The sequence below is a fragment of the Oncorhynchus keta genome, chromosome 28 (assembly GCF_023373465.1).
Source record: "Oncorhynchus keta strain PuntledgeMale-10-30-2019 chromosome 28, Oket_V2, whole genome shotgun sequence".
NCBI classification, from domain to species: domain Eukaryota; kingdom Metazoa; phylum Chordata; class Actinopteri; order Salmoniformes; family Salmonidae; genus Oncorhynchus; species Oncorhynchus keta.
In genome coordinates, this window is record NC_068448.1 from 45,067,440 (window position 1) to 45,094,356 (window position 26,917).

Genomic DNA, 26,917 nt, shown 5'->3' on the forward strand with positions numbered 1-26,917 from the left:
AATTTGAAGGGGTCCCCTCATACTTTTCACCATGCAGTGTGTATGAATTCAAAACAAATCCCAAATTTCCATTATGAATCTCTTTCAGTTTAAAAAACATTGACTAACAGCTGTTGCCACTAGTGGAAGTACTTCAGGGCATTTCTTCTGAAATGGTGCAGTGGGCAGGGCATTAAAGGTGTAGTATGCAGAACTCTATCTGCCATTTCCTGGTTGCAAAAATTCAAAAAGTTTGCCTAAATTTCAGTTTGTGAGAGAAAACAAGCAATGTAAAGAGTAGAGAATCGTTGCACCATTAAACCGCTGTGAAATACAGTGCCTTGCGAAAGTATTCAGCCCCCTTGAACTTTGCGACCTTTTGCCACATTCCAGGCTTCAAACAAAGATATAAAACTGTATTTTTTTGTGAAGAATCAACAACAAGTGGGACACAATCATGAAGTGGAACGACATTTATTGGATATTTCAAACTTTTTTAACAAACCAAAAACTGAAAAATTGGGCGTGCAAAATTATTCAGCCCCCTTAAGTTAATACTTTGTAGCGCCACCTTTTGCTGCGATTACAGCTGTAAGTCACTTGGGGTATGTCTCTATCAGTTTTGCCCATCGAGAGACTGAATTTTTTTCCCCATTCCACCTTGCAAAACAGCTCGAGCTCAGTGAGGTTGGATGGAGAGCATTTGTGAACAGCATTTTTCAGTTCTTTCCACAGATTCTCGATTGGATTCAGGTCTGGACTTTGACTTGGCCATTCTAACACCTGGATATGTTTATTTTTGAACCATTCCATTGTAGATTTTGCTTTATGTTTTGGATCATTGTCTTGTTGGAAGACAAATCTCCGTCCCAGTCTCAGGTCTTTTGCAGACTCCATCAGGTTTTCTTCCAGAATGGTCCTGTATTTGGCTCCATCCATCTTCCCATCAATTTTAACCATCTTTCCTGTCCCTGCTGAAGAAAAGCAGGCCCAAACCATGATGCTGCCACCAACATGTTTGACAGTGGGGATGGTGTGTTCAGGGTGATGAGCTGTGTTGCTTTTACGCCAAACATAACGTTTTGCATTGTTGCCAAAAAGTTCAATTTTGGTTTCATCTGACCAGAGCACCTTCTTCCACATGTTTGGTGTGTCTCCCAGGTGGCGTGTGGCAAACTTTAAACAACACTTTTTATGGATATCTTTAAGAAATGGCTTTCTTCTTGCCACTATTCCATAAAGGCCAGATTTGTGCAATATACAGTATCTCGGACCTGCCTGGTGTGTTCCTTGTTGTTCATGATGCTCTCTGCGCTTTTAACGGACCTCTGAGACTATCACAGTGCAGGTGCATTAATACGGAGACTTGATTACACACAGGTGGATTGTATTTATCATCATTAGTCATTTAGGTCAACATTGGATCATTCAGAGATCCTCACTGAACTTCTGGAGAGTTTGCAGCACTGAAAGTAAAGGGGCTGAATAATTTTGCACGCCCAATTTGTCAGTTTTTGATTTGTTAAAAAAGTTTGAAATATCCAATAAATGTCGTTCCACTTCATGATTGTGTCCCACTTGTTGTTGATTCTTCACAAAAAAATACAGTTTTATATCTTTATGTCTGAAGCCTGAAATGTGGCAAAAGGTCGCAAAGTTCAAGGGGGCCGAATACTTTCGCAAGGCACTGTATAAATATATGGATGAGTGATGGTCGAAGGGCACACTGCTCAAAAAATAAAGGGAACACTTAAACAACAGAATGTAACTCCAAGTCAATCACACTTCTGTGAAATCAAACTGTCCACTTTGGAAGCAACACTGATTGAAAATAAATGTCCCATGCTGTTGTGCAAATGGAATAGACAACCGGTGGAAATTATAGGAAATTAGCAAGACACCCCCAATAAAGGAGTGGTTCTGCAGGTGGTGACCACAGACAACTTCTCAGTTCCTATGCTTCCTGGCTGATGTTTTGGTCACTTTTGAATGCTGGCGGTGCTTTCACTCTAGTGGTAGCATGAGACAGAGTCTACAACCCACACAAGTGGCTCAGGTAGTGAAGCTCATCCAGGATGGGACATCAATGCGAGCTGTGGCAAGAAGGTTTGCTGTGTCTGTCAGCGTAGTGTCCAGAGCATGGAGGCGCTACCAGGAGACAGGCCAGTACATCAGGAGACGCGGAGGAGGCCGTAGGAGGGCAACAACCCAGCAGCAGGACCGCTACCTCCGCCTTTGTGCAAGGAGCAGGAGGAGCACTGCCAGAGCCCTGCAAAATGACCTCCAGCAGGCCACAAATGTGCATGTGTCTGCTCAAACGGTCAGAAACAGACCGACGCCCAACGTCCACAGGTGGGGGTTGTGCTTACAGCCCAACACCGTGCAGGACGTTTGGCATTTGCCAGAAAATACCAAGATTGGCAAATTCGCCACTGGTGCCCTGTGCTCTTCACAGATGAAAGCAGGTTCACACTGAGCACGTGACAGACGTGACAGTCTGGAGACGCTGTGGAGAACGTTCTGCTGCCTGCAACATCCTCCAGCATGATCGGTTTGGCGGTGGGTCAGTCATGGTGTGGGGTGGCATTTCTTTGGGGGGCCGCACAGCCCTCCATGTGCTCGCCAGAGGTAGCCTGACTGCCATTAGGTACCGAGATGAGATCCTCAGACCCCTTGTGAGACCATATGCTGGTGCGGTTGGCCCTGGGTTCCTCCTAATGCAAGACAATGCTAGACCTCATGTGGCTGGAGTTTGTCAGCAATTCCTGCAAGAGGAAGGCATTGATGCTATGGACTGGCCCGCCCGTTCCACAGACCTGAATCCAATTGAGCACATCTGGGACATCATGCCTCGCTCCATCCACCAACGCCACGTTGCACCACAGTCTGTCCAAGAGTTGGTGGATGCTTTAGTCCAGGTCTGGGAGGAGATCCCTCAGGAGACCATCCGCCACCTCATCAGGAGCATGCCCAGGTGTTGTAGGGAGGTCATACAGGCACGTGGAGGCCACACACACTACTGAGCCTCATTTTGACTTGTTTTAAGGACATTACATCAAAGTTGGATCAGCCTGTAGTGTGGTTCTCCACTTTCATTTTGAGTGTGACTCCAAATCCAGACCTCCATGGGTTGATAAATTTGATTTCCATTGATAATTTTGTGTGATTTTGTTGTCAGTACATTCAACTATGTAAAGAAAAAAGTATTTAATAAGAATATTTCATTCATTCAGATCTTGGATGTGTTATTTTAGTGTTCCCTTTATTCTTTTGAGCAGTGTATTTTCAATAACCAAAAATATTATATTTTCAGTTGTTTGAAGCTGGTGTACAAAACTGAAAGTAAAATATGCTAAAACTAAACTTAAGAATGGGAAGCATAGAAATAGTGCACATAGAACAGATCTACCGCTTCTTAGACTTGCTTTCAATGAGAATGACAGATGTATAACTCACACACACACATATATATATATATGAATGTTTCGCCCAAAAAGTTACATTTTGCAGCTTTAACCAGACTGAATTAAGCAGACTCAGCACATCGTATAAGAACTTGTCCCTCATAATTATAATATTTATAAACATGTCTTCTTTTAAAATATTAGTTATTTGGTCAGCTGCAATGGCTAGGATGGAGCCCAGAGTGGCCGATCAAAAAAGGGTAACAGTCCTTTGTATCATGATAGCGCACAGAGAAAAAAGTGTAATAATCTATTGACCGATTGTAAAGGTGAGAGAGGATCTCCAAAGCCCATTGTCACTGCTGCCATCTGAAAGACAGTAAAGATGAAAAGGGTACTGAAAAGTAGGTTAGATATATATTTAAGCTTTGCTTTTTCAAATGTTGTTCCTTTGCTATACATCAGCTTTTAGTGACATTACACACTCCCCATAAAAAGCTTTCAGGACTGATTTGACTTTCCCTCTGCCACCCACTTCAAATCTTCCCCAAAATCATTTCACAACATCACCCCACAATCAAAACCCCTATGTGAAAACAAGTGCAAAGCATTCAACATGTTTAACAAAGTCTTCATGCTGATCTTCTCTAGCTGAAAAAAAAGAGGCAGAAACAAGAGGACAAATATACCCACCCTATCATCGTAAGCAGACAAACATACTTTATAAGCTGTGCTGCTATGTTTTGTGCTACTAAACAATAAAGTAATGTTTCATACCTACAAAGCTCCCAGGGCAGATAGTCATATTGATTATCTATGTAACAATCTTGCTAATGGTCCAAGTTACTCTTAGATATGAGCATTTAATTGAGTGGTTGGCGTTAAGAGATAAGAACATATGGTCAACGACACGTAGAGTTAAGTTGCAGAGTTCTGCAAGTCTCACCTGTAAGTTGGTAAGCTGTTGTTGCTGATGAGCAATGGTCTGCTTCACTAAGGCACTCTTAATGCTCTGCTCCATCGCATACTTCTTTGCCTGAAGAAAAGTCATTCAGCATGAAAGAAAAGGAAACGCGAGAGAATAATGCAAGCGCAGGCAAACTGACTAATGGAAAGACATTACGTATACACCTGTATTTAGTCATGTACATGTAATAAGTAGGCTCACTCTTTGTAGTGCCTCCTGCTGCTCTGGGGTGAGAGGCGGCAGGCCAAGCTTCGCGCCTGTGCCCTGTCCATTCTCCATCATCAGAGCTGTCCCTCCCTGAAGAACCACAGCAGTGAAAAACATTAATATGCATATGAGCATCCTCAGGAGACATGAACACTTATTAATTGGAGAAATGAATGACACTTGCTGAGCACTGCAAATTTGGTAGGCTACATCTCTCTTCTACTATGATCATAATAAGGATAATTTATGTACAGATTGGGAATCGTCACAGTGCATATTTCGTACTGGGGGGGGTCAGAATCTCAATATCAAAGACCAGTCATCAGTGATTGGGACGCTCAAGACAAGCGTGCATAGAGAAGAGCTCCTTACCTACAACCTGCTAAACGCTGGGACCTCAGAGGCAGGATAACCCAGGGGGAAGAGTGAATGGGAAGCCTTAACAATTCAAAAAAGTCTGAGAGAGAGAAAATGCCTTCAGACTAACATGATAGCAGCTGCAAGGCGGTAAGCTTGGAAACCTTTATTTGCACCAAGTATGAACTAAGCTAGCTAATTTCATACAAACTTAGCTAACTTGCAAACTAGATCGCTATGTAGCTAGTTAGTTACTAGTAGGGGTGTAACGGTACACGTATTCGTACTGAACCTTTCAGGTAACTCGGTTCGTCCCGCACTGTGAACCCAAATAAATACTTAAAAAATGTATATATTTACAAAATGTTAAAAAAATATGCCTTGAGTAAATCTGAGCTAAAAAACAACAACATTTGCAGGCTATATAATCTCAATTCAAATCTTAATTGCTGCATTTCAAACTGTCCTTTTGTGAGGCGCAGCTGGGAACTAGTTCTGTACGATGGCGTGTGTGTGGTCGATAAACCAGAATTGGAGGATCCTACATCATGGTTTAAATCCCAGATTTGGTTAAATGTTGGCTTCCCAGTAGATTCCATCACCGATGGAAGGAGAGTTGGACAAAACTTTAACCGTATGTCGCCACACTCAATGAGAATAGCCTATGCAGCTGTTGACACATTTAGGCTGATATCATCCCCGTATACCGGTACAAGAAAGAAATGCAAAGAAACACCACATCCCCTCCCTTCTGCATCCAAGCAGACCTTCATGCAACCCAAGCACACCTCCAAAATAAATTGCACGAGCGATAAGTAAGCTATGTTTATTGTTTTTAGTTTATAGCCGCGGATATGCGCCCATTCTCCATGGTTGAGAATAGGGGGTTTCAGCACCATGTTAATAAACAATGATTCGGTTCAGAAAATGTGACTTTTGAATTTATCGGACATTTGAGAAATTTACCAGAACCCATATGCATTGGGTAAGTAACCTGATTAGGGAGTCCACCCACGGTGCTTAGAATAACAGAAATCATATTTAGATTATGGTAATTCATATTAACAGAACATGCAAGTCGAAGATGCGGTCCTTCTTACCTAATTATCCGCATGTACTTTTTCTCAGCCAACAAGTCAAGTAAACGAACAGCAAAATCACTAGCCTATGTCAATCTACTATCCCCCATAGTAGAGAAGTTTCCTTACTTATCTACAGCTTGTTGAGAAAGAAATAGCCTATTCCAAACCGACTGGGACAGCAGAGGGACACTAGATCCCAAACTCCTACAACTAGCAGGCCTAGGCTACATAAAGCAAAACTTTAAAACGCAATGAGTCTGATGCAACAAATCAGAATATTTAGCCTAAAATGTTGATAAACTATCATTTCTTCACATTATAAGCGCAGCAATACGCAGTAGGCTACGTGCAAATGTTTGTTCCACAATGCAATTAGCGGGAAAACACTTGTCAAAAGCGCGCCACACATGCGAGCAGTTTCATGTAACAGATGAAAATATCTGTTAGAAATTTAGAAAGAGAGATCTAATATGCAACAACTAGCATGGGATGCTAATATGACGCCTTGGACAATGACAATGAAAGAAAGTTGATATAAAACAATTGCCTCCACGGATATGGTCTGACTTTGGTCTAGGCTACTTTGAAGCAAGGTAAGACATGCCTCATAATATGTAGTAAAACGCTCAGGTTTCAAACAATTAACTATATGTTTTCAAAATGCATAATGCCTCCAGCTCATTACAAAGTGGTATGACGAGCTGATGAAGCCTGCGTTCTGTCAACTATGAGTTTGCTGTTTGAGATGCTGTAGCAGGCACTCTCACGCTGTCTGACAGATTTTCTGCTCAAAGGCTCTGTATACTGTACACGAGATAAATAAGATGCATAACGAATATACTGCACACACACACTAATTCAATTCCACTCAATTATGCAAATTAACTCATACACTGATAAGCATGACCAGTCAAATGTATTTCCATCAATTTAATAGGCTAACTAGGCAAGTCAGTTAAGAACAAATTCTTATTTTCAACGCTCTAACCACTAGTCCAACGCTCTAACCACTAGGCTACCCTGCCGCCCCAATATAATATAAGCAAGCTTTCAATACATTTTCCAATGCACCGTGTTGCGCTTCAGGGCTCGACATTAAGGCTTGTCTGGGGTTAAGTTTTTAAAAAGTCAGACAACCACAAAATATTTCAGTTGTCCATTCGTAAAAAGTAAAAACAATATCAAACAATTACTCCGATCACAATTGTTTCAGGCAGCACACAGCAGGGCATGGTTGCCATTCTAAGTAAATCGGTCTTCTCACAAAATCGTCTGTAGTGTCCGAACGGTTTGGCCTACAAACTATTATGACTATGGAAAGATGAGACTCTCACAAACACGATGGTGCTCTCTGTTTTGCTCTACGACCACCACAGTTAGGGCTTTGATTTTGTTAACCGGTGATTGTCAAGCAAATAACGGTTGGTCTCACAGTAATTGACCGTTAATTAACACATTTAGTCTATCCTGGCTTCCACACCTACAAGCCACCGATGCAGACATTTGGATCATCTACATTTTAAATCCATGTAATATAGCCTACATTCACAATAAATCCATTCTTTATTTTAGACAGTTCTAAAGAAATATATGAAGAAAATGTAGTCTTTTTCAGAAAAACAGAATAGCATACATACTGTTAGGTCTTGATCTGGTTAATGCAATATGCCTGTGGGCTACACTAATTCATTTAGCTGACAAGATTTGGTTATAATTCTGTGGCATTATTTTATAGAATAAAGAATCTAATTGAACGAAGCTGAATGAAATAGAAAGGATATTTTCTCCAAACGATTAGAGTTAGTGCACACATGCGGCTATTCTGTGTTGAGCGTTTAACAAAGAAATAGGTAGTCCCATATGCTTAATTTAGAGTTATTAATGTAACTTTAGTTGTTCTACAAACGTGGGGCTATATGTTTTGATTTTTAATACATTGTAAGGCTGCGTGAGGCGAAGGTCGGGTCATGCGTCCTCCAAAACACAACCCGCCAAACCATGCTTAACACCTGCACGCTTAACCGGGAAGCCAGCTGGCAATGTGCAGGAGGAAACACCATTCAACTGAAGATCAGAGTCGGCCTGCAGGTGCCCGGCCCGCCACAAGGAGTCGCCAGAGTGTAATGAGCCAAGGCAAAAAGCCCCCTCAACCAAACCCTTCCCGAACACGGGCGACACTGGGCCAATTGTGTGCTGCCCTATGGGACTCCCGGTCACGGGTGGTTGACACAACCCGGGATCGAACCCAGGTCTCTAGTGAGGTCTCAAGCACTGCAGTGCCTTAGACCGCTGCACCACTCGGGCTTTCCAAATTATTCTAATAAAGTGTTGTTTCTAAAGTTGCAACTTTTAAATGGGAATAACTATATAAGTAGGAGTCTATGCTATTCTCATGCACAAATATTTTAACCCTCAAGAGGTGAAATTGAGCAAAATACCAAGATTGAAAAATGTAATGAGTCTAAAGAACTTAGACTACAGCTGAGGAAAGCTTATGAATGAACTGCGTAGTTGGCCTAGGCCTAATACCATATTATTCTAGCAATGTGCAACCTACCTACAATGCATATAGTAGCCTAGGCGAATAAGAGAGGAGGATGGTGAAAAAATGCAAATCAGTTTATAATTATCCAGTTCTGAGGACAGCAGTCGCGCTACAGCCCATTATGATTTTCAACCCATCACAAGACGCACAGCCAGGAAGGCTCTGTGACGGTGTTCACTCGCGCCGTTACACACAGAGCCAGATATGTACAGTAGCCTAGGCATCTCTTTCGTGCCACAACTCCACCAGAGTGGAATAGGCTATTTGAAAATGTTTGGCTCCGCTAAATATATTTTGCCAATATCATAATGCCTCTCGTCCCTCGTCGTAGCACGCCAGCCAAATGCGTAGCGGGCCATTACATGGCCGCTTGGGGGGGGCGATAACATCATCTATGTATGGAAAAGCCCCGAAAATTATTTCAGACCTCTCATTTGCACTTCACCAATTTTCAGTCACCCCTTTGGCTGATGGTGTTATGGTCCTTTTTTGTTGTTGGAACAAGTGGCTTAAGCTTTCGGACAAGTAAAAAAATCTGTCTTGTCCCAAGAACAAAAGGCTAAAAAAGTTCATATCAAGCCCTGCCGCATACTAAACATTGATAGCCCCTTTCCCATCGCATTACCCCAGAGTATAGACACCCCTTTACCCATCAACCCAGAGTGGTAGATGTACCTTGCTACAGATACCCCTTTACCCATCAACCCAGAGTGGTAGATGTACCTTGCTACAGATACCCCTTTTACCCATCAACCCAGAGTGGTAGATGTACCTTGCTACAGACACAAGCTGTTTATGCGTCACGCATCTGGCACTGAAGGGAGCAGTCATGGTGCGTTCTCGAAGATGGAAGTGGGAATTTACCACATACAATTGGGAAAAATCCACTTGAATGGACCTCCAACTAATTCCTATTGGGAAACGTGTCTATCATCCTGAGCACCCACCTCCCACATGGTGACCTCTGTCACCTACTAACGAAATGGCCTCTAACCGCATTTTCTGTAATTAAATGCAACGCAATATTATTTATAAAAAACAATTTATCAATGTGGTTTTTGAACTCTATAAATTGGTTACAATCTTGAAAGTTGTACTTTTAGTTTATGGTGGCAAATTGACCATTTGCCAATGGACAATTCTCGATTTCAAATCACATGAATGCATCCAACTGGTAACGTTAAATTCCCACCTCCCACAGTTACAAACGCAGCATCAGAGTGGAAACCTGAGGCCCACATAACAACCCTGTCACAACAGACAATGGCAGGAACATTGTGGATGGCATTTAATTTTCCCGCTGTACCGAAACGTGATAACAAAAACGCAATAGTACGTACCCAACCGTGGGTTCGGTGAATCGTTACACCCCTAGTTACTAGAAAATGCGAAGCGTAAGCAAGTGATACGCTTGCTTGTTAGCTAAATGAATAGCTAAGTTGCTACACTTGAGTGGGTGGAGCTCAATCGTAAGTAACGTTAGGATAGTTGAGGCGAGCTAACGTAACTACCTAACTTGGTCGTTGCGTCTTCTTTAACATAGCTACCTAGCATATCACTATTTTCAATCATGCATTGTAATTCCAACAAGGCAGTCTAACATACTAACATCTTTACCATTGAGCTAGCAATTGCTTTATTTATTTTAGCTAGAAAGCATTAGTCTAGAGCCAATTGTCGCAGTAGTTAGCTAACTTAGCTTGCTAGTAGTTGATAAAGGCCGCATGCCTAAATTCAGGTTTTGTGAATTAAACGTGGTTCACGGGAATAAACCAATAATTGCTACAAGATATGTAGATTCACAACAATTTGAGAAACAGGACGGGGACAACAATAACTGAGTTCATATTTAACTTATTTAGCAAGTTATTTACCGCAATCTCCGTCACCGCCATGAAGCACACCTACTTGAATAGGCCCTCCACCAGTTTGCGAGTACCGCGAGACTTGCAGGACAAACACTAAACCCGAGACCGGCGAAAGAACGTCGCGAGAGCTTGATTTCAGGTCAGTTCAGGCACAGTTCAGGGTTGCTAGGTTTGATTTGGTCGTTATTTTGCCCATTTGACTAAAGTAGACATGTGCTTGAAAGTACACTGTAGTGCTGATGTAGCCATACAATTGGTTTACATTCATAGATGTGTTTGTCATAGTCAGGAAAGGTTAAAGGGGCAATGTGCATATTCAAACAATAAGTCCCTACACCGCCCGTTTTGGTAAATGTGGGCCGAGCTGGGGCCAGTTACATTAGATGTTATTGTTGTCATCGTTTTCTTCACTGCATTGCAGACATTAGCAGGCAAAATACCATGTTCATAATCATCATCGTTGCCACTGTCTAATAACGGATGTAGAAATTTAAAAAATCCATAGTAAAAATTAGTTATGTAAAAATGATTTCATACTCCACATTTAGGGGGTCCATAATTGTCATAGGGGCACTGCCCCCCACCTATTGTTCACCTAATACCTTTTTTGCACTGTTGGTTAGAGCCTGTAAATAAGCATTTCTACACCTGTTGTAATCGGTGCACGTGACTAATAAACTTTGATTTGATGAGGCAAGTCATATTCTCAAAGAAAAAAATGGACGTAGCAATCACAGATTGACCCTTTCAAAAAAACTTATTTCACTTGTGTGACCTCCCCCTGGTCACTGTCTGTCTGCTGTCAGGCCCCTCGAACTGGGGGGGTTCTTATCTGTGTCTTAAAGTTGAAATGTTTGTCAGGACCCCAAGACTAATAATAATCTTCAAACAGTCTCACCATGGTGTGACAAAACATTTTTTTATTGTCATTCATTGAAGTACAATAATTTACAGAAGGATAAGTAGAACACGTCCAGTACTATACAGAGCCAACATAAATTCAACAGAATCCAGACTGAGGAGAAAGTGATCATAATAATAATAATAATATAATAATAATATATAATAATAATAATAATATGATCACTACAGAAAAAGACGGATGGATGAATGGGCATACATTTGTCTCGAGCAGGTCCCCCCCTGGAGTCAGTCAATGACTAAGGCAATCTTGGAAAAGCAAAGCCTGAACAGTTTCAGCTATTATTAATACATGCATTGCAGATTATGAGACCAGATAAGAGCGACAGTAGCACCACTCTAAGCATTCACACTTCTGTTCAAGGTAAACACATTTATCTACACAATATTCTACCGATAACTCTTCTCACAGAAATGTTTCCCTCGAGACTAGCTGATAAAAGGCTGGACATTTTAAGAGAAATGAGCAAATTATACAGGTCTGCAATTGTAATGGGGCCACAGCTTTACAGATAGCATAAGAAACAAATGTAATATTATTAACAGATGCAGACACTGAAGAACATATATTGTTCAAGATTGATTAAGAAAAGTTTTTTTTTCTCCTCCCTAAAAACACATACAACTTCTTAAAGCCATCCATAATTTACCAAATCCACTTAGACCAAAATCCCTTATTACTTGACTCTTGCTTTCTTTAAAAGGCATTGGGGATCTGTTCATCTCTTGTGGAGTCTACTGGGTTAACCGAGATTAGGGATCAGTGGACATAAAGGCTAAATAGCACATTTATTAACGCAGAATTCAGCTTCAACCTACTGTACATAAGCATATAACGCTTTCTTGTGTTATGTACTGTAGTTATCTTAATTTGACCAGTTTTGTCAAAGGAGTACAATAATCCTGCAGCAGGATTTCATTAAGCAAATTTGTATTTATTTTTTGAAATATGAAATTAGTTTTGATAGGCTATAGTTTAGGTGTAGCCTATGGCTACATTTCGAATACACTTGTATGTCGTAGTGGAGACCAATATCCATCTTGTGTTATTAAGCTATTGAAAATTACGGTTGTTGATGTACATTAGAATACATGTACTACTGTGACATTCAATCTGGTGCTTTGGCATTTGAGCGAACGAGAGAAAAAGATAACTGCGGGTTTTCAGTGAATGTTTGTAAATCACAAGTCTCATTTGAATTTCCTGCGGTGCAGGAAGATTCTCAGCGACAACAGAATGATCAAATTAAGATACAATATCTGTATCGTTCAATAAAACAGCAACTGATTGCTCCCAAATAATTGTATTATGGGCTTTATTTCTTCTGAACTATTTATGAAAACCCTCCATTTATATTCTTGTTCTAAAATGTCTCAATTGGAGTGGAGTATATTCACTATATTAAGTACACATTCTATGTGTTTAGCTGCAATCCATTCCTTTTCTAGAATGTATTTAAACATGTCTGCTGTGGCCCCTCTTCACATTCACAATCTGGTTTTCAGAATAAAGGAAAATAAAAGTATATCATTCTGTTGACATCAACACAATAGCCTGAATTGTTGACTGTCTGGAGGAGTTTTTCCATCTTATTCTGAAGTCGCTTTATGTTGCTGTGTAATGTGTTATGGGTTTTGTACACGGTAGGTTGCCATCACAGGCACTTTGCAAGTCTTTGGCTTACAGAACACTTTCACAGGAAAAACCCTTAAGAGCACTACAGACTAAAAGAGAGGCATCATCTCATTGCTCATTACTACTAATGCATGGAGAGTCATTCAGGCTAGTAAACGATTGGTATAATGCACTGCGAGTTTGTTTGAAGACCATTATACACCATTAAAACTTAAACAGAAAAAGAGGTCTGTGCAACGCCAATGCTGTTCATAGAACTAAGCAAACATAAATAAGTGTTAGCATGTTTAGCATTACCAGTGCATGTTGGACGGTTCTCATCTTTGTCATCAAAGTTACTCTCACTAGACATTTCTACAGGAGGTATTTCCGGGGCTTATAAAACTAGGGAGTCATTTAATTTAAAAAATCTTATTTTTTAAGATTATTTTCTAAAAACAATGAACATTTCTGGAGTTATAAACTATTAATTAAAGTATTGTAAATTAACATGAAAACAGCTGTTTTATTTGTTTGTATCGAATTAACTATGTCCATCCATCATTGGAAATATCTCTACTGGCAGTACAGTAACAGTAGTGACATTATGGAGGAACAAAGTCATGAAGACATTTTAAGGCATTACATCCCTTTTAGGCAGGGGTAATTATCAATCTTCCACTGCATTGTGGGATAGCTGAACATACAGTGCATTTGGGGAGTATTCAGACCCCTTGATTTTCCCCCACATTTTATTTACGTTACAGCCTTATTATAAAATGTATTAGTTTCTCCCCCTCAACCTACACACAGTACCCCATAATGACAAAGTAAAAATAGGTTTTTTGAATCTTTTGCAAATGTATGGGGGAAAAAAACTGAAATATAACATTTACATAAGTATTCAGACCCTTTACTAAGTACTTTGCTGAAGCACCTTTGGCAGCGATTACAGCCTCGAGTATTTTGGGTATGACGCTACAAGCTTGGCACACCTGTATTTGGGGAGTTTCACCCATTCTTCCCTGCAAATTCTCTCAAGCTCTGTCAGATTGGATGGGGAGCGTCGATGCACAGCTACTTTCAGGTCTCTCCAGAGATGTTCGATTGGGTTCAAGTCCGGGCTATGGCTGGGCCACTCAAGGACATTCAGAGACTTGACCGAAGCCACTCCTGCGTTGTCTTGGCTATGTGCTTAGGGTTGTTGTCCTGTTAGAAGGTGAACCGTAACCCCAGTCTGAGGTCCTGAGTGCTCTGGAGCAGGTTTTCATCAAGGATCTCTGTACTTTGCTCCGTTCATCTTTACCTCGATCCTGAAGGTTCTCCAGAGGAACTCTGGAGCTCTGTCAAAGTGACCATCGGGTTCTTGGTGACTTCCCTGACTAAGGGCCTTCTCCCCCGATTGAACAATTTGGCCGGGTAGCCAGTTTTAGGAAGAGTCTTGGTGGTACAAAACTTCTTCCATTTAAGAATGATGGAGGCCACTGTGTTCTTGGGGACCTTCAATGCTGCAGAATTTATTTTAGTATCCTTCCCCAGATCTGACACAATCCTGTCTCAAAGCTCTACAGACAATTCCTTCGACCTCATGGTTTGGTTTTTGCTCTGACATGCACTGTCAACTGTGGGATCTTATATAAACAGGTATGTGCCTTTACAAATCATGTCCAAACAATTGAATTTACCACAGGTGGACTCTAATCAAGTTGTAGAAAAATCTCAAGGATGATCAATGGAAACAGGATGCACCTGATGCACCTGAGCTCCATTTCGAGTCTCATCTCAAAGGGTCTGAATACTTTTTTGTTTTTTATTTTTAATACAAATAAATATTTTTAATGCTAATATTTCTTTAAACCTGTTTTCACTTTGTTATTATGGGGTATTGTGTGTAGGTTTTAGTTTTTTTTTTAAATCAATTTTAGAATAAGGCTGTAACGTTAAAAAAAACGTTCCGAATGCACTGTAGCCATGATGTCTATGGGTCTTCCAACCAGAGATGCTTCCTGTCCCTCTCAATCCTGGCCTATCCTAGCCCTCTATGGGATGATCCCACCAATCATCAGCCCCAGTCCCAATCCCTCAAACCATCACTGGACCTGACCCCTCTGATCCTGGCTGAGGGATCCTGCCTTCTGGCCCCTTTCTCTTTCTGTTTGAGTGGTCAATGCATGAGGCCCCTCTCTGAGCCAATTTTCATAACGGACCCTTCTCACTGTGTGGTTCCAGAGGCTTTGCCCTTGTGTCTGGTGAGCGCATCCTCAAGGAACCCTGCCAGCTTCTCACAGTCCTCCTGCATGGGGTTACACAGGGTTAGCGGTCAGATCATTACAGGATATCGATTATAATGATTAAGGCCATTTGCAATAACATTACGCAAAAATAATACCTACCTCACTTATGAAAGCGTAGTGAACAAGTTCATTGGCAAGGTCTTTGGAGCTGTCATCTGAAAGATTCATTCAAAATGGTTGAGCCTCATACAACAGTATGCAATAAACACTATTGGTGTGCATGGCCAAAGAGCTCTATTTTCATGTCATCCAACAAATGTAAACGCCTGGAGTTTACTAAATGGTATTGGCAACGGTGCTCTGGTCAGATGACATGAAAATTGAGCTATTTGTTCAAGCACACCAGTGGTGGGTTTGGTGTCCAAAATAAGGATGCCTATGCAGAAAATAACCCCATACCTACTGTTAAAATATGGTGGTGGATATTTGATGTTATGGGGCTATTTTGCTTCCACTGGTCCTGGGGCCCTGTGGTCAATGGCATAATGCCGTTAAGGACAACGGCATTATGAAGTTTACCCATTACCAGGACAATGTAGCCCAAAACCCGATTGCCTCAAATGGATCTTCCAGCAAGACAATAACCCCAAGCACACATCAAAATCCACAAAGAAGTGGTTCATTGACCACAAAATCCACATTTTGCAATGGCCATCTCAGTCTCCAGACTGGAACCCCATTGAAAATCTGTGGTTTGAATTGAAGAGGGCAGTCCATAAGCACAGATTAATTATATCAAGGGTCTGCAAAGATTCTGTATGGAGGATTGGTTTAAGATCCCACCCAATGTGTTCTCCAATCTCATAAAACATTTGAGGAAAAGGCTCAGTGCCGTTATAATTGTCACATGTTTTTGAGCGTACAATGGAGCTCAGTATTTGTATTTACTTTTTGCTAATCTTTATCAAGAGTGGCAATAAATTAACTGTATTAACAGATAAAGAGTCCATTAGAACTCACTTGGAAGGATGTCACAGCTGAGTTGTCGATGGAGCTTGTCATCCATCTTAAGAAACAGAGAGAGCTAAGGAGAGGAGAGAGGAATACATTTCATTAACCCAGAATATGCTTATCCCTCAAATGCAAATAGTTGTGGGGATCCAAGGACAGAAAAAATAAGTGTGGGGGGTTGTCATGTCAGTTATGGTAACTGCAAAAGACCGCCGTGAGATGGACGCCATTACTTAAAAGAAGATTGTAATCAAACTCACATGAGTTTTGGTCCCTTCTTCATTTGACTCCAAGTTACAGTGCATCTGAATCACCTGCAGCACACCATCAGACCGACATTGCATTAGAGTGATAAGCGTACTTTAACTTGCAACACTGTCTCTCTCACACAGACATAAACAAATAGAATGAAATACAGACATACACACACAGACCTCACCTTTCTGCTCTCTGTCTCTTGGGGCTCAGGGGTAGGGGTCTTTACCGACTCCACCTGTTCATGGGACAGGGAGAGGGCACGGGGGACGGGGTGGGGCCGCGATAACGCAAAGTTCATGAGGGGGTATATCCCATTCCTGAGGAGGGGGATTCAGAATGAAGTCAGGAGCCACAGGTGTGTATATAATACCCTTTACAATGAAAACTTCACAATGAACAAGGCAGTCCTCTCAGGTTTTGTCCTAAATTGCACCTTATTCTCCATATAGTGTTCTACTTTTGACCTGAGCCCAATGGGTGAGTGGAATTAGCCCTTACTTGACGTCCTCCAGGAACTTGTCCAGCTCCAAAGGGGACACATGGGAGTACTTGAGCTGCACACCAGGCCGGTCGCCATGTTTGATCTCCGCCATGAGACCGTTGGGATCAAAGGACTTGGTCTTCTCCTCCACACAGTTCTCTGGGAGCAGGTCTGGGTAGAGAAGGGAAAGGGAGCTTTACATGGATTCCACACCAGGGTGTCTATTAGCAAATGAAATAGAAAAATGTTTCCACTTCCATTGTAACAAAAGATACATCCCACAAAATCTACATAATTTTTCAGCTGTCACGTGACAAATATGGAAACATTTTCTCTCTCCCACAGAAATGGCTAGCCTGGATACCACTCTGTTTGTGTCATCATGCCACTCCTTGTCATACCAAACAGACTGGTTCCCCCGGCCAAAAAAGTGATTCCTCATGAAACCCAGACCAAAAAAAGACCATGATTTGATGGATTTTCACAACATTTAATCCAAAGAACGGTCCTGTGGAGGAAGAAATGTTGACATATATTTGACAATTGTATCTAAAACCATAATTGAGAAATCATTTTTAAAAAATTGGCATATTTCTGACATTTTGGCCTTACCCAGGCCTTCTTTAAGACTCCATAATGTTTAATTTGTAAGTGCTACATAGCAGAATTTGGTGTAATATGAAGCTTTACCACTTTCGCTGTAATGTGAGTAGTATTTTGATTATGATAATTGTTTTCTTTCATTAATTTATGAATATTGAAAAAATACCATTTTTGATCATCATTTTTCACTATATTGTTGAATATAATATACTCTACAGGCATATCAAATCAAATTTTATTTGTCACATGTGCCGAATACAACAGGTGTAAACCTTACAGTGAAATGCTTGCTTAAAGACCTTAACCAACAATGTAGTTTTAAGGGGGGAAAAAGTGTTAAAGTATTTACTAAAATAAACTTAAGTAAAACATTTAGAAAACAAAAAATATACACATATTTAAGGAGCAACAATAAAATAACAGTAGCGAGGCTATATACAGGGGGTACCGGTACAGAGTCAATGTGCGGGGGCACAGGTTAGTCGAGGTAATTGAGGTAATGTGTACATGTAGGTAGAGGTAAAGTGATTATGCATGGATAATAAAGTTCCAGAGTGGGATCTCTGCTACTTTTACAGTTATGATCCAACTTGTAAGCATTACCAACAGAGTGAATATGAAAATGGATTCAAAATGGTCGCCCCCTACTGGTGATTTGCAGGATGTGCAATGATACAAGTAAAAGGAGGGTTGTGATTGGTTACATTACCTATGCCAATTTCATGTATAAAATGGGTCATAACTTTAAAACTAGCAGAGGTTCCACCCTGGAACTTTGATATGCCCGTAGAGCATATTATGTTCAACAATATAGTTAACAATTATTAAATAAAAACATTTGTTTTTTCAATATTCATATTTTTCGATATTCGCAAATTAATATAGGAAAATGATTGAAATCAAAATACTACTCATATTATCGAACAAACAGTAAAGCTTCATCTGACACCAATTTTGGTTTGTAGCACTTACAAATTAAACATTACGCCGTCTCAAAGGAGGCCTGTGTAAGGCCAAAATGTAATAAATATGCCAAATTTGACAGTCCCATATCGAGCAGGCGGTTCTAAATATAGAACTTTCATAGCTGTGTGATATAGATTGGGACCTACACACTTCCTTAAACCTAAAAAAGAAACTAAGTAACTTTGGGTGGAAGTCAAACTTTCTTTGTCGGAGACAGACACAAAACACATGAAAAAGCGCCCAATTATGCTTTTCGATACAAATATCAAGTCCTTCCTCCAATTCTATGGATGAAATGTCATGAACAACCCCAAAATCATGGTATTTCTTTGTCAGGGTTTAGTGTGGAATCACTCAACTGGCAATTCCACATATTGCATGCGGTGTGCTTTGGGGCTCCAGAGGTGAGGACTGAGGAAACACTCACACTGGTTGCTGATGAGGCAGTGGGCAGCCAGAAGCTTGAGGGAGTGGACCTCAAACAGCACGCGGTGGAATAGCAGGTCGTGAGCTGTGGGCCGCTGCTTGGCTTCATGACGGACACATGACTGGGTGAACTCCTTTAAGAGGGAGTGGAGCCAAGTTAAAGCTATGTCGTGGTTAGGGTTCGATAAATGTAAAGTATGTCAAAACTCTGTCTGGTTTCCTGGTCAGGTCACGTAGTCAAGTAAAACTCCTGTCCCTATTGACAGCGGCAGGTAGCCTAGTGGTTAGAGAATTGGGCCAGTAACTGAAAGGTTGCTGGATCGAATCCCCGAGTTGACGAGGTAAAAATCTGCCGTTCTGCCCCTGAACAAGGCAGTTAACCCACTGTTCCCCGGTAGGTTGTCATTGTAAAATAAGAATTTGTTCTTAACTAACTTGCCTAGTTAAATAAGTTTGTTTTAATCAGAGAAAGATGAATGTGGTCATGTGTTTTTGCCCACTGTTGCTAGGCTATATTTGGGCCATGAAAGGAAACATGAGTGAAACTCACTCTCATGAGGGGATCCTCCAAAGACTGGCCTGCGTTGGTGATAGCCTCCTTGGACACAACAGTATCCCCATTAGCCTGGATTTCCAGGACAGCCATCTATAAATAAAGGAGATTATGTTAAGAATGGACATCAGAAGCGGTGCAAGGGGAAAATCCCCAGGGAAGCCAAGGCAGGTTGTAATATGGCTTTTTTCCCCCTATGTGTTGTGATACAGTTGAAGTCGGAGGTTTACATACACCTAAGCCAAATACATTTAAACTCAGTTTTTCACAATTCCTGACATTTAATCATAGTAAAAATTCCCTGTTTTACGTCAGTTAGGATTACCACTTTATATTAAGAATGTGAAATGTCATAATAATAGTAGCGAGAATTATTTCTTTCAGCTTTTATTTCTTTCATCATATTCCCAGTTGGTCAGAAGTTTACATATTAAATACTAATTGAGTGTAGCATTGCCTATAAATTGTTGAACTTGGGTCAAACGGTTTAGGTAGCCGACCACAAGTTTCCCACAATAAGTTAGGTGAATTTTGGCCCTTTCTTCCTGACAGAGCTGGTGTAACAGAGCCAGGTTCATAGGCCTCCTTGCTCGCACACACTTTTTCAGTTCTGCCCTAACATTTTCTATAAGATTATGGTCAGGTCTTTGTGATGGCCAACCAATACCATGAGTACGTTGTCCTTAAGCCATTTTGCCACAACTTTGGAAGTATGCTTGGGGTCATTGTCCACTTGGAAGACACATTTGCGACCAAGCTTTAACTTCCTGACTGATCTGCTTCAATATATCCACATAATTTTACTTTCTCATGATGCCATCTATTTTGTGAAGTGCACCAGTCTCTCCTGCAGCAAAGCACCCCCACAACATGATGCTGCCACCCCTGCTGCCACCCCTTCGCGGTTGGGATGGTGTTCTTCGGCTTGCAAGCATTTTCCCTCCAAACATAACAATGGTCATCATTGTTTGTACAGATGAACGTGGTACCTTCAGGCGTTGCTCCCAATGATGAACCCGACTTGTGGAGGTCTGCAATTATTTTTTCTGGGGTCTTGGCTGATTTCTTTTGATTTTCCCAAGATGTCAAGCAAAAAGGCAATGAGTTTGAAGGTAGGCCTTGAAATACATCCACAGGTACACCTCCAATTGACTCAAATTATGTCAATTAGCCTATCAGAAGCTTCTAAAGCCATGACATCATTTTCTGGAATTTTTCAAGCTGTTTTTCAAGGCACAGTCAACTTAGTGTATGTATACTTCTGACCCACTGGAATTGTGATACAACTGTAACAATTGTTGGAAAAATGACTTGTGTCATGCACAAAGTAGATGTCCTAACCGACTTGCCAAAACTATAGTGTGTTAATAAGAAATTTGTGGAGTGGTCGAAAAACTAGTTTTAATGACTCCACCATAAGTGTATGTAAACTTCCGACTTCAACTGTAATTGCGTTGTTTGCTCTATAACCTGCTAGTTCATATGTCTTGACACTGTGATATATAGGTCTAAGGCCGAGACAATAAGAAGACACAATGGCAGAATAAATTCCACCACACCTTTGTTTCATTACAAAACCAAAGAGCAACATCTGTCCGGTGAATGCGTAAAAATATATTGCATGTAACAGACATACAGCAAGGTCAAGCAAGTTAAATCTTCCGACATTTTCGGACTACTAAACAACCATTGCTTTATAACCAAGGCGAGTTACCAAGTTGCAAAGAAAACAGGCGCTGCTCCCACTATTCCAGCACTATTTCAACATCATCTCATCACCTAGTTTAATACAGTGACAACTAAAAGATACCAAAATCAATTTAGTCCAATCAACATAAGCTACATGATGTGGCTATCCATGGTAATGATTTATGTGTGTGTGAGACTCTACTTGCACAGAAATGCAAATACCATCCTCCTCTTTCATGTTGCCTAAACAGTCTATGACTCTGTGATACAAGCTTTTAGTTTTTGTTGTCCTAGGCTACCTGGCTAAAATGCTTGCTCGCTAGCCTAACTTCCCTTTCATGCGCAATGATGCACCAGGCCAGCTAGTTAGCATTAGCCTAACATTTCTACATCTAGCTACATGTTGAACTTACATCCTCTCAGGCCAGGGGCACAATGTATGAATTTATGGTTTGATCAGAATCACCATTATAATCATTGGCCAGTATGGAGAACTAAGTAATACCACCAAGTCCAAATCCCTATCTCATCCATGACTAATTTAGGAAAGGGACAATTTTAGCTAGCTAGCTACCGGAGGATAATGACAACTTCTAATGTGATGTGATTGGTCTGAAACCAAATCCAAACTGGCTTCCCTTGGCATTCATGAATACACACCACTGAGGGACAAGAGTGTATATGTATGGTCTGTGTGTTGTGTTCTGTTATACACAGGGTCTGAAATATTAGGCAGAGAGAGGACACGTGTGCACTGTGCTTATGAACACAACTTGAAGGTCTACAAAGAAGACAATGCAACACATCTGTATTATAATACACTAAGCAGGGTCTACTCCTACAATTTTGCACAGATGTTCTTAAAAGAAGCGCATCATCCTGTTACATGGTACTGGCGACTTAATATTCCACAATGTTTTGTATTATTTACCCAAAATGCTCATTGACTTGACATTCCAAATGACCATTAAATAAAGCCCCGGGTGACTATTTATATCAAGCTTTATTGGGTTTGACAAAGATTTACATTTAAAAAGTAAAAATGGCGTTATGGCAATGCCATTATGACGCCATTTTGCTCCCAAGGCAAAGCCTGTAAAAGCATGGGTCCAGCCGCTCAGTGTGTATAACAATAATCATGCAACAGTAGGCTATTAAACTAACCTATTCTAAATTGATCACAGATCATGACATTTACCCGAAAGAATTTGGCTACATTTAGCCTACATACACTACCGTTCAAAAGTTGTGTCACTTAGAAATGACCTTGTTTTTGAAAGAAAAGCTAATTTTTTGCCCATTAAAATAATAATCATATTGATCAGAATTACAGTGTAGACATTGAGTTGCAAAGAAAAAGTTATATCTCAGACTGGCCAATAAAAATAAAAGATTAAGATGGGCAAAAGAACACAGACACTGGACAGAGGAACTCAGCATCCCGGAGTCGCCTCTTCACTGTTGACGTTGAGATTGGTGTTTTGCGGGTACTATTTAATGAAGCTGCCAGTTGAGAACTTGTGAGGCGTCCGTTTCTCAAACTAGACACTCTAATGTACTTGTCCTCTTGCTCAGTTGTGCACCTGGGGCCTCCCACTCCTCTTTCTATTCTAGTTAGTCATTTCGCGCTGTTCTGTGAAGGGAGTAGCACACGGCATTGTAAGAGATCTTCAGATTCTTAGCAATTTCTCGCATGGAATAGCCTTCATTTCTCAGAACAAGAATAGACTGACGAGTTTCAGAAGAAAGTTATTTGTTTCTGGCCATTTTGAGCCTGTAATTGAACCCACAAATGCTGATGCTCCAGATACTCAACTAGTCTAAAGGACAGTTGTATTGCTTCTTTAATCAGAACAACAGCTTTCAGCTGTGCTAACAATTACAAAAGGGGTTTCTAATGATCAATTAGCCTTTTAAAATTATAAACTTGGATTAGCTAACACAACGTGCCATTAGAACACAGGAGTGATGGTTGCTGATAATGGACCTCTGTACGCCTATGTAGATATTCCAGCCGTTTCCAGTTACCATAGTCATTTACAACATTAACAATGTCTACACTGTATTTCTGATCAATTTGATGTGATTTTAATGGACAGAATATGCTTTGAATGGCTTCTGTTAATTTTCATAACCATTGTCATTAATTATATAATACTAATATTTATAATATTTCTTTTTTTAAAGATTTTCCATTCACCCTTGAGAGGATTCTGTTTCCACTGCGTCGGTCATACTCAATGACAATTAATAATTGTGTAAGGACAAAAATGTGACCAAGTCTGCATATACCTTCCTGCCCCAGTCTTCTCTCATACCTTCCTGCCCCAGTCTTCTCTCATGTGGCATTTTCCAGAGCTCGAACATTCAAATACTTATTTGTCATTCAAACAAACCTCAACCCAAGGTAAATTCCAAAGGAAATACATTACCCAAAATATTGTTTTGAAACATGCGCTGTAAAGCAGGTCTGTTGCAAGATTTGTGTTATGTTTGTGTGCCTGTTCATGGCAGGCACTTCAGTATCAGAAGCCACTACTGTAGTGGAATTCACAATGCTATAGGCCCTGTTACCTTACCACTGTAATGTACCCTTTTTCCTGTGTAAGCCTACATATGAACAACTTTAAGAGAGCTATTTAAAAAAAAATGAAGAGCAAACTCTCCATTTCCTGATGGTAATCTTTTCTGTGGCAAGGATTGTCAACAGGCCTACACATTTCAATAACTTAACAATACAATTGTTTTATAGACACAAAGCTCAGATTTGCTAGCAGTGCTTCACTGTCCTAAAATACTAAATTCATTGATCAGAATTAAATAATTTTCTTATCATCCGTAAAAGGACGGAGAGTAAGGTTTATAATACATGTATCAACTATTGCAGCTGGGTGCTCACCTCTAGAGCACAAATCCCGAAGGAGAAGATGTCAATGGCATAGTCATCCTCAGCCGCTAGACACAGAGAGAGAGAACATTTATTCTAAAATGACATGTATGATATTAACTGCCTAGTCACAGCGTCGTGGGAAACTCCGGAGTGAAACTGGCAACTAATAAAAGCATGAAGACCAGACATACAGTACATATACTGTATCAGAATCGAGGAATGCTCAGTAAAACACTCACAGCCGTATTCAGGAGAGAAGAAGTGCAGGTTCCTCTGCTCGTCTCGATGTGCACGGACTTTACCATGAACACCAGCCTCCGGAAACACTGAGAGGACAAGACAGACAGCTAGAAAAATCTAATCCAGACCACACATAATATTGTGACGTTCAGAGAATTAGATGTGCGGCACACTTATATGGTTCTTACCATTGACAAACAACCGGTGCCATACTGTGGATAGGAAAGAGCAGGGTATCCAGTATTAACTTCAGATGCATAGATAGAAGAACAATGATAATACATATTTGGGCAATTGTAGTACACACAATGCACAGTATAGGGGTTTGCTAGCATGCAATGCTAACTGTTACTGCTACCATTTATTCAGATGAAGCTCTCAAGTCACAATTGAACTGTTCCTAATGCATGTTACCACAGGGTTAGGTTCAGGTTATAGCTAGGTTAGGGTTAGGTAGAAAGTCTGCGGTGTAAAACCTGAGCCAATCTTGATGAGGCCGTTGTGTTGGATGAAGATGGTGTCACAGGTCAGGTTGCCATGGATGATGGGCGGCTCACAGGAGTGCAGGTAACTGGGGGTAAATAAGATGGCAATTGAAGATCCATTCACTTAACTAATAAGATGGCAATTGAAGATCCATTCACTTAACTAAACACTTTGGCCCTGGAGAGCTGCTGGAACATGATCTGTAAAATCTGGTATTGTTAGTGCTGGACTGGAACAAGAGTTAAAGACCCCAGTCCTGGATTAATAGTTCAGACTGCCATTGGATATAAATCGTGGGGATGAGAGAAAGAGAAAGTTATTGGTCTTACCTGAGGGCAGAGAGAATTTGGGTACACCATCTCTTCCAAGCCTGGAATGACAAAGTGAACAGCAGACACTTAAAAAGTACAATATGGTTTAAGTATGCGGGAACAGTAAACTTACAGTTATGACTGCAACTACTGTTCCCTGAAGGAGGGAAACGAGGTACAACACAGCTATGGGGAGTTGGCTCGCTAGCACCCTCTACTGAATAACATTGGAATCGCGCCTGACAAGGATTTATCCTTTCAATTCAGTACCCCACTTCACTGAACTAGGTAGGCAGCATGGGTCCGAACAGGTGTTGTACCTTGTTTCCCTCCTTCAGGGAACAGTAGTTATAGTCATAATGGAACATTTCAGTCGGTCAACTCGGTACAACACAACCATGGGGATATGAAATTCCAACCCGACAGGAAAACCTGTGGTACTTGGGTATTGTGCAATCTGCCTATCTGCCCTGCCTAATGACCTTCTCATGCCCCAGTTGAAAGCACGATATGGGCTACACTGGGGGCAGTGACATCCAAGCGATAGAACTTCACAAAAGTGCATGGTGAAGCCCAACTCACCACAGCACAAATATCTCCTACAGGCAACTCTTTAAACAACACCCCAGACACCACCAGACCCCTGGTGTAGGTAATGATTTCCTTTTGCTGTCATATGACAGAGCAATAGCCTCCACAATCCATTGGGAGAGACGCTGCTTAAAATGCCCACTACCACAAGCCGGATTACCAAAACAGACAGCACAAACTGACACCCCTGGTCCGCTCAATATACCTGCGTAATGCCATTACCGGCCATAGGGCATGTAACTTTCGTTGCTCCTCAGAAGCAAACAGAGGAGTCAGATATGGGAAAAAGTTCAAAAAGCTAGAGACCTGTAGGACATAGTCATGACCTTAGGGGTGAAGGCTGCATAAGGATGCTAGCAGGTTCGATCCAGGGCAGCATGAGCATGCACCCAGCCGAGACATACAAGACAACTCTTGTGAGTATCATTCAAAGACATGGTGAAACCGCATGACTGTGGGCAAGGTTGTGACCGGCTTAACAGACTATGTCGACTCGTTCGTGCCAGTCATTTTACTTACAACCAGGGTTGGGGAGTTACATGTAATCTGATTCCCAACTAAACTGAATCTGTTACGTTACTAGTGATCAGATTACAGATACGGTTGGAAAATGAAATGATTATATCTTCAGAAAGGATGGTTGGGAGAAAAAAATACACTGACACCTGTTTTCTCAATGATATTCAATTCAGCATTGAAAATAGGCGCAAGTTTAAGTTTGTTACATCTGAGCGAGTTTAACCACAAGTCAGAGACCACTATGATGATGACACCAAATGCGTTTGATGGATCCTTTTTTGTCTTCTTCTAATGACTTTTAAGAGGAAAGTAATCCAAAAGTAATGGAAACTAATCAGATTACGTTACTGCTTTTGGGTAATCCAAAAATGACGTTACTGATTCAAATTTTGGAAAGGTAACTAGCAAATGTAATGGACTACATTTAAAAAGTAACCTAACCAACCCTGATTACAACAAGTTAGCGAGGCTAAACAGGCAGAATAATAAACAACAAATTGAAAGGAAACTTCACAAAACTAGTTCCCAAACTTTAACAAACAATGTCCAGAAGGACGAGCGAGCCTGATAAATGTCACATTCCAATGTTTGTTTAAGAATTGCCTGTATTGTTCTGCTCAGCTCAAGGTGAAGAGCGGAAGAATTGAAGGAGTGAATCATGTTCATTGGCCTTTCCAAACTTGATTCTAATGTTCTTCAGTAGAGGGCGCTAGT

At 40.9% G+C, this 26,917-nt stretch overlaps 2 protein-coding genes across 4 annotated transcripts in view; both read right to left on the bottom strand.

Annotated features, from left to right (window-relative positions):
* Positions 1–10,575, bottom strand: part of LOC118361473 (poly(U)-binding-splicing factor PUF60-like) — a 31,008-nt gene extending 20,433 nt beyond the window's left edge. For 2 of the 3 annotated variants that reach the window (XM_035741439.2, XM_035741437.2), the window contains exons 1-4: positions 10,416–10,575; positions 4,552–4,647; positions 4,330–4,419; positions 3,702–3,752 (exon numbers count right to left, since the gene is read on the bottom strand). In XM_035741439.2, coding sequence (XP_035597332.1) covers positions 3,702–3,752; positions 4,330–4,419; positions 4,552–4,647; positions 10,416–10,436 — 258 coding nt within the window. In that variant the 5' untranslated portion in view covers positions 10,437–10,575. Of the gene's footprint in view, positions 1–3,701; positions 3,753–4,329; positions 4,420–4,551; positions 4,648–4,929; positions 5,015–10,415 lie in introns of all 3 variants that reach the window. The other variant, XM_035741438.2, reaches the window with a different exon arrangement.
* A 737-nt stretch (positions 10,576–11,312) lies between these two features.
* The window catches only part of LOC118361475 (nuclear receptor-binding protein 2-like), an 84,746-nt gene continuing 69,141 nt past the window's right edge, over positions 11,313–26,917 (bottom strand). Inside the window, exons 5-17 of the mRNA XM_035741440.2 lie at positions 25,112–25,152; positions 24,773–24,867; positions 24,485–24,508; positions 24,296–24,382; positions 24,066–24,121; positions 19,475–19,570; positions 18,926–19,058; positions 16,947–17,100; positions 16,630–16,765; positions 16,451–16,504; positions 16,200–16,263; positions 15,339–15,394; positions 11,313–15,238 (exon numbers count right to left, since the gene is read on the bottom strand). Coding sequence (XP_035597333.1) covers positions 15,158–15,238; positions 15,339–15,394; positions 16,200–16,263; positions 16,451–16,504; positions 16,630–16,765; positions 16,947–17,100; positions 18,926–19,058; positions 19,475–19,570; positions 24,066–24,121; positions 24,296–24,382; positions 24,485–24,508; positions 24,773–24,867; positions 25,112–25,152 — 1,077 coding nt within the window. The 3' untranslated portion in view covers positions 11,313–15,157. The remainder of the gene's footprint in view (positions 15,239–15,338; positions 15,395–16,199; positions 16,264–16,450; positions 16,505–16,629; positions 16,766–16,946; positions 17,101–18,925; positions 19,059–19,474; positions 19,571–24,065; positions 24,122–24,295; positions 24,383–24,484; positions 24,509–24,772; positions 24,868–25,111; positions 25,153–26,917) is intronic.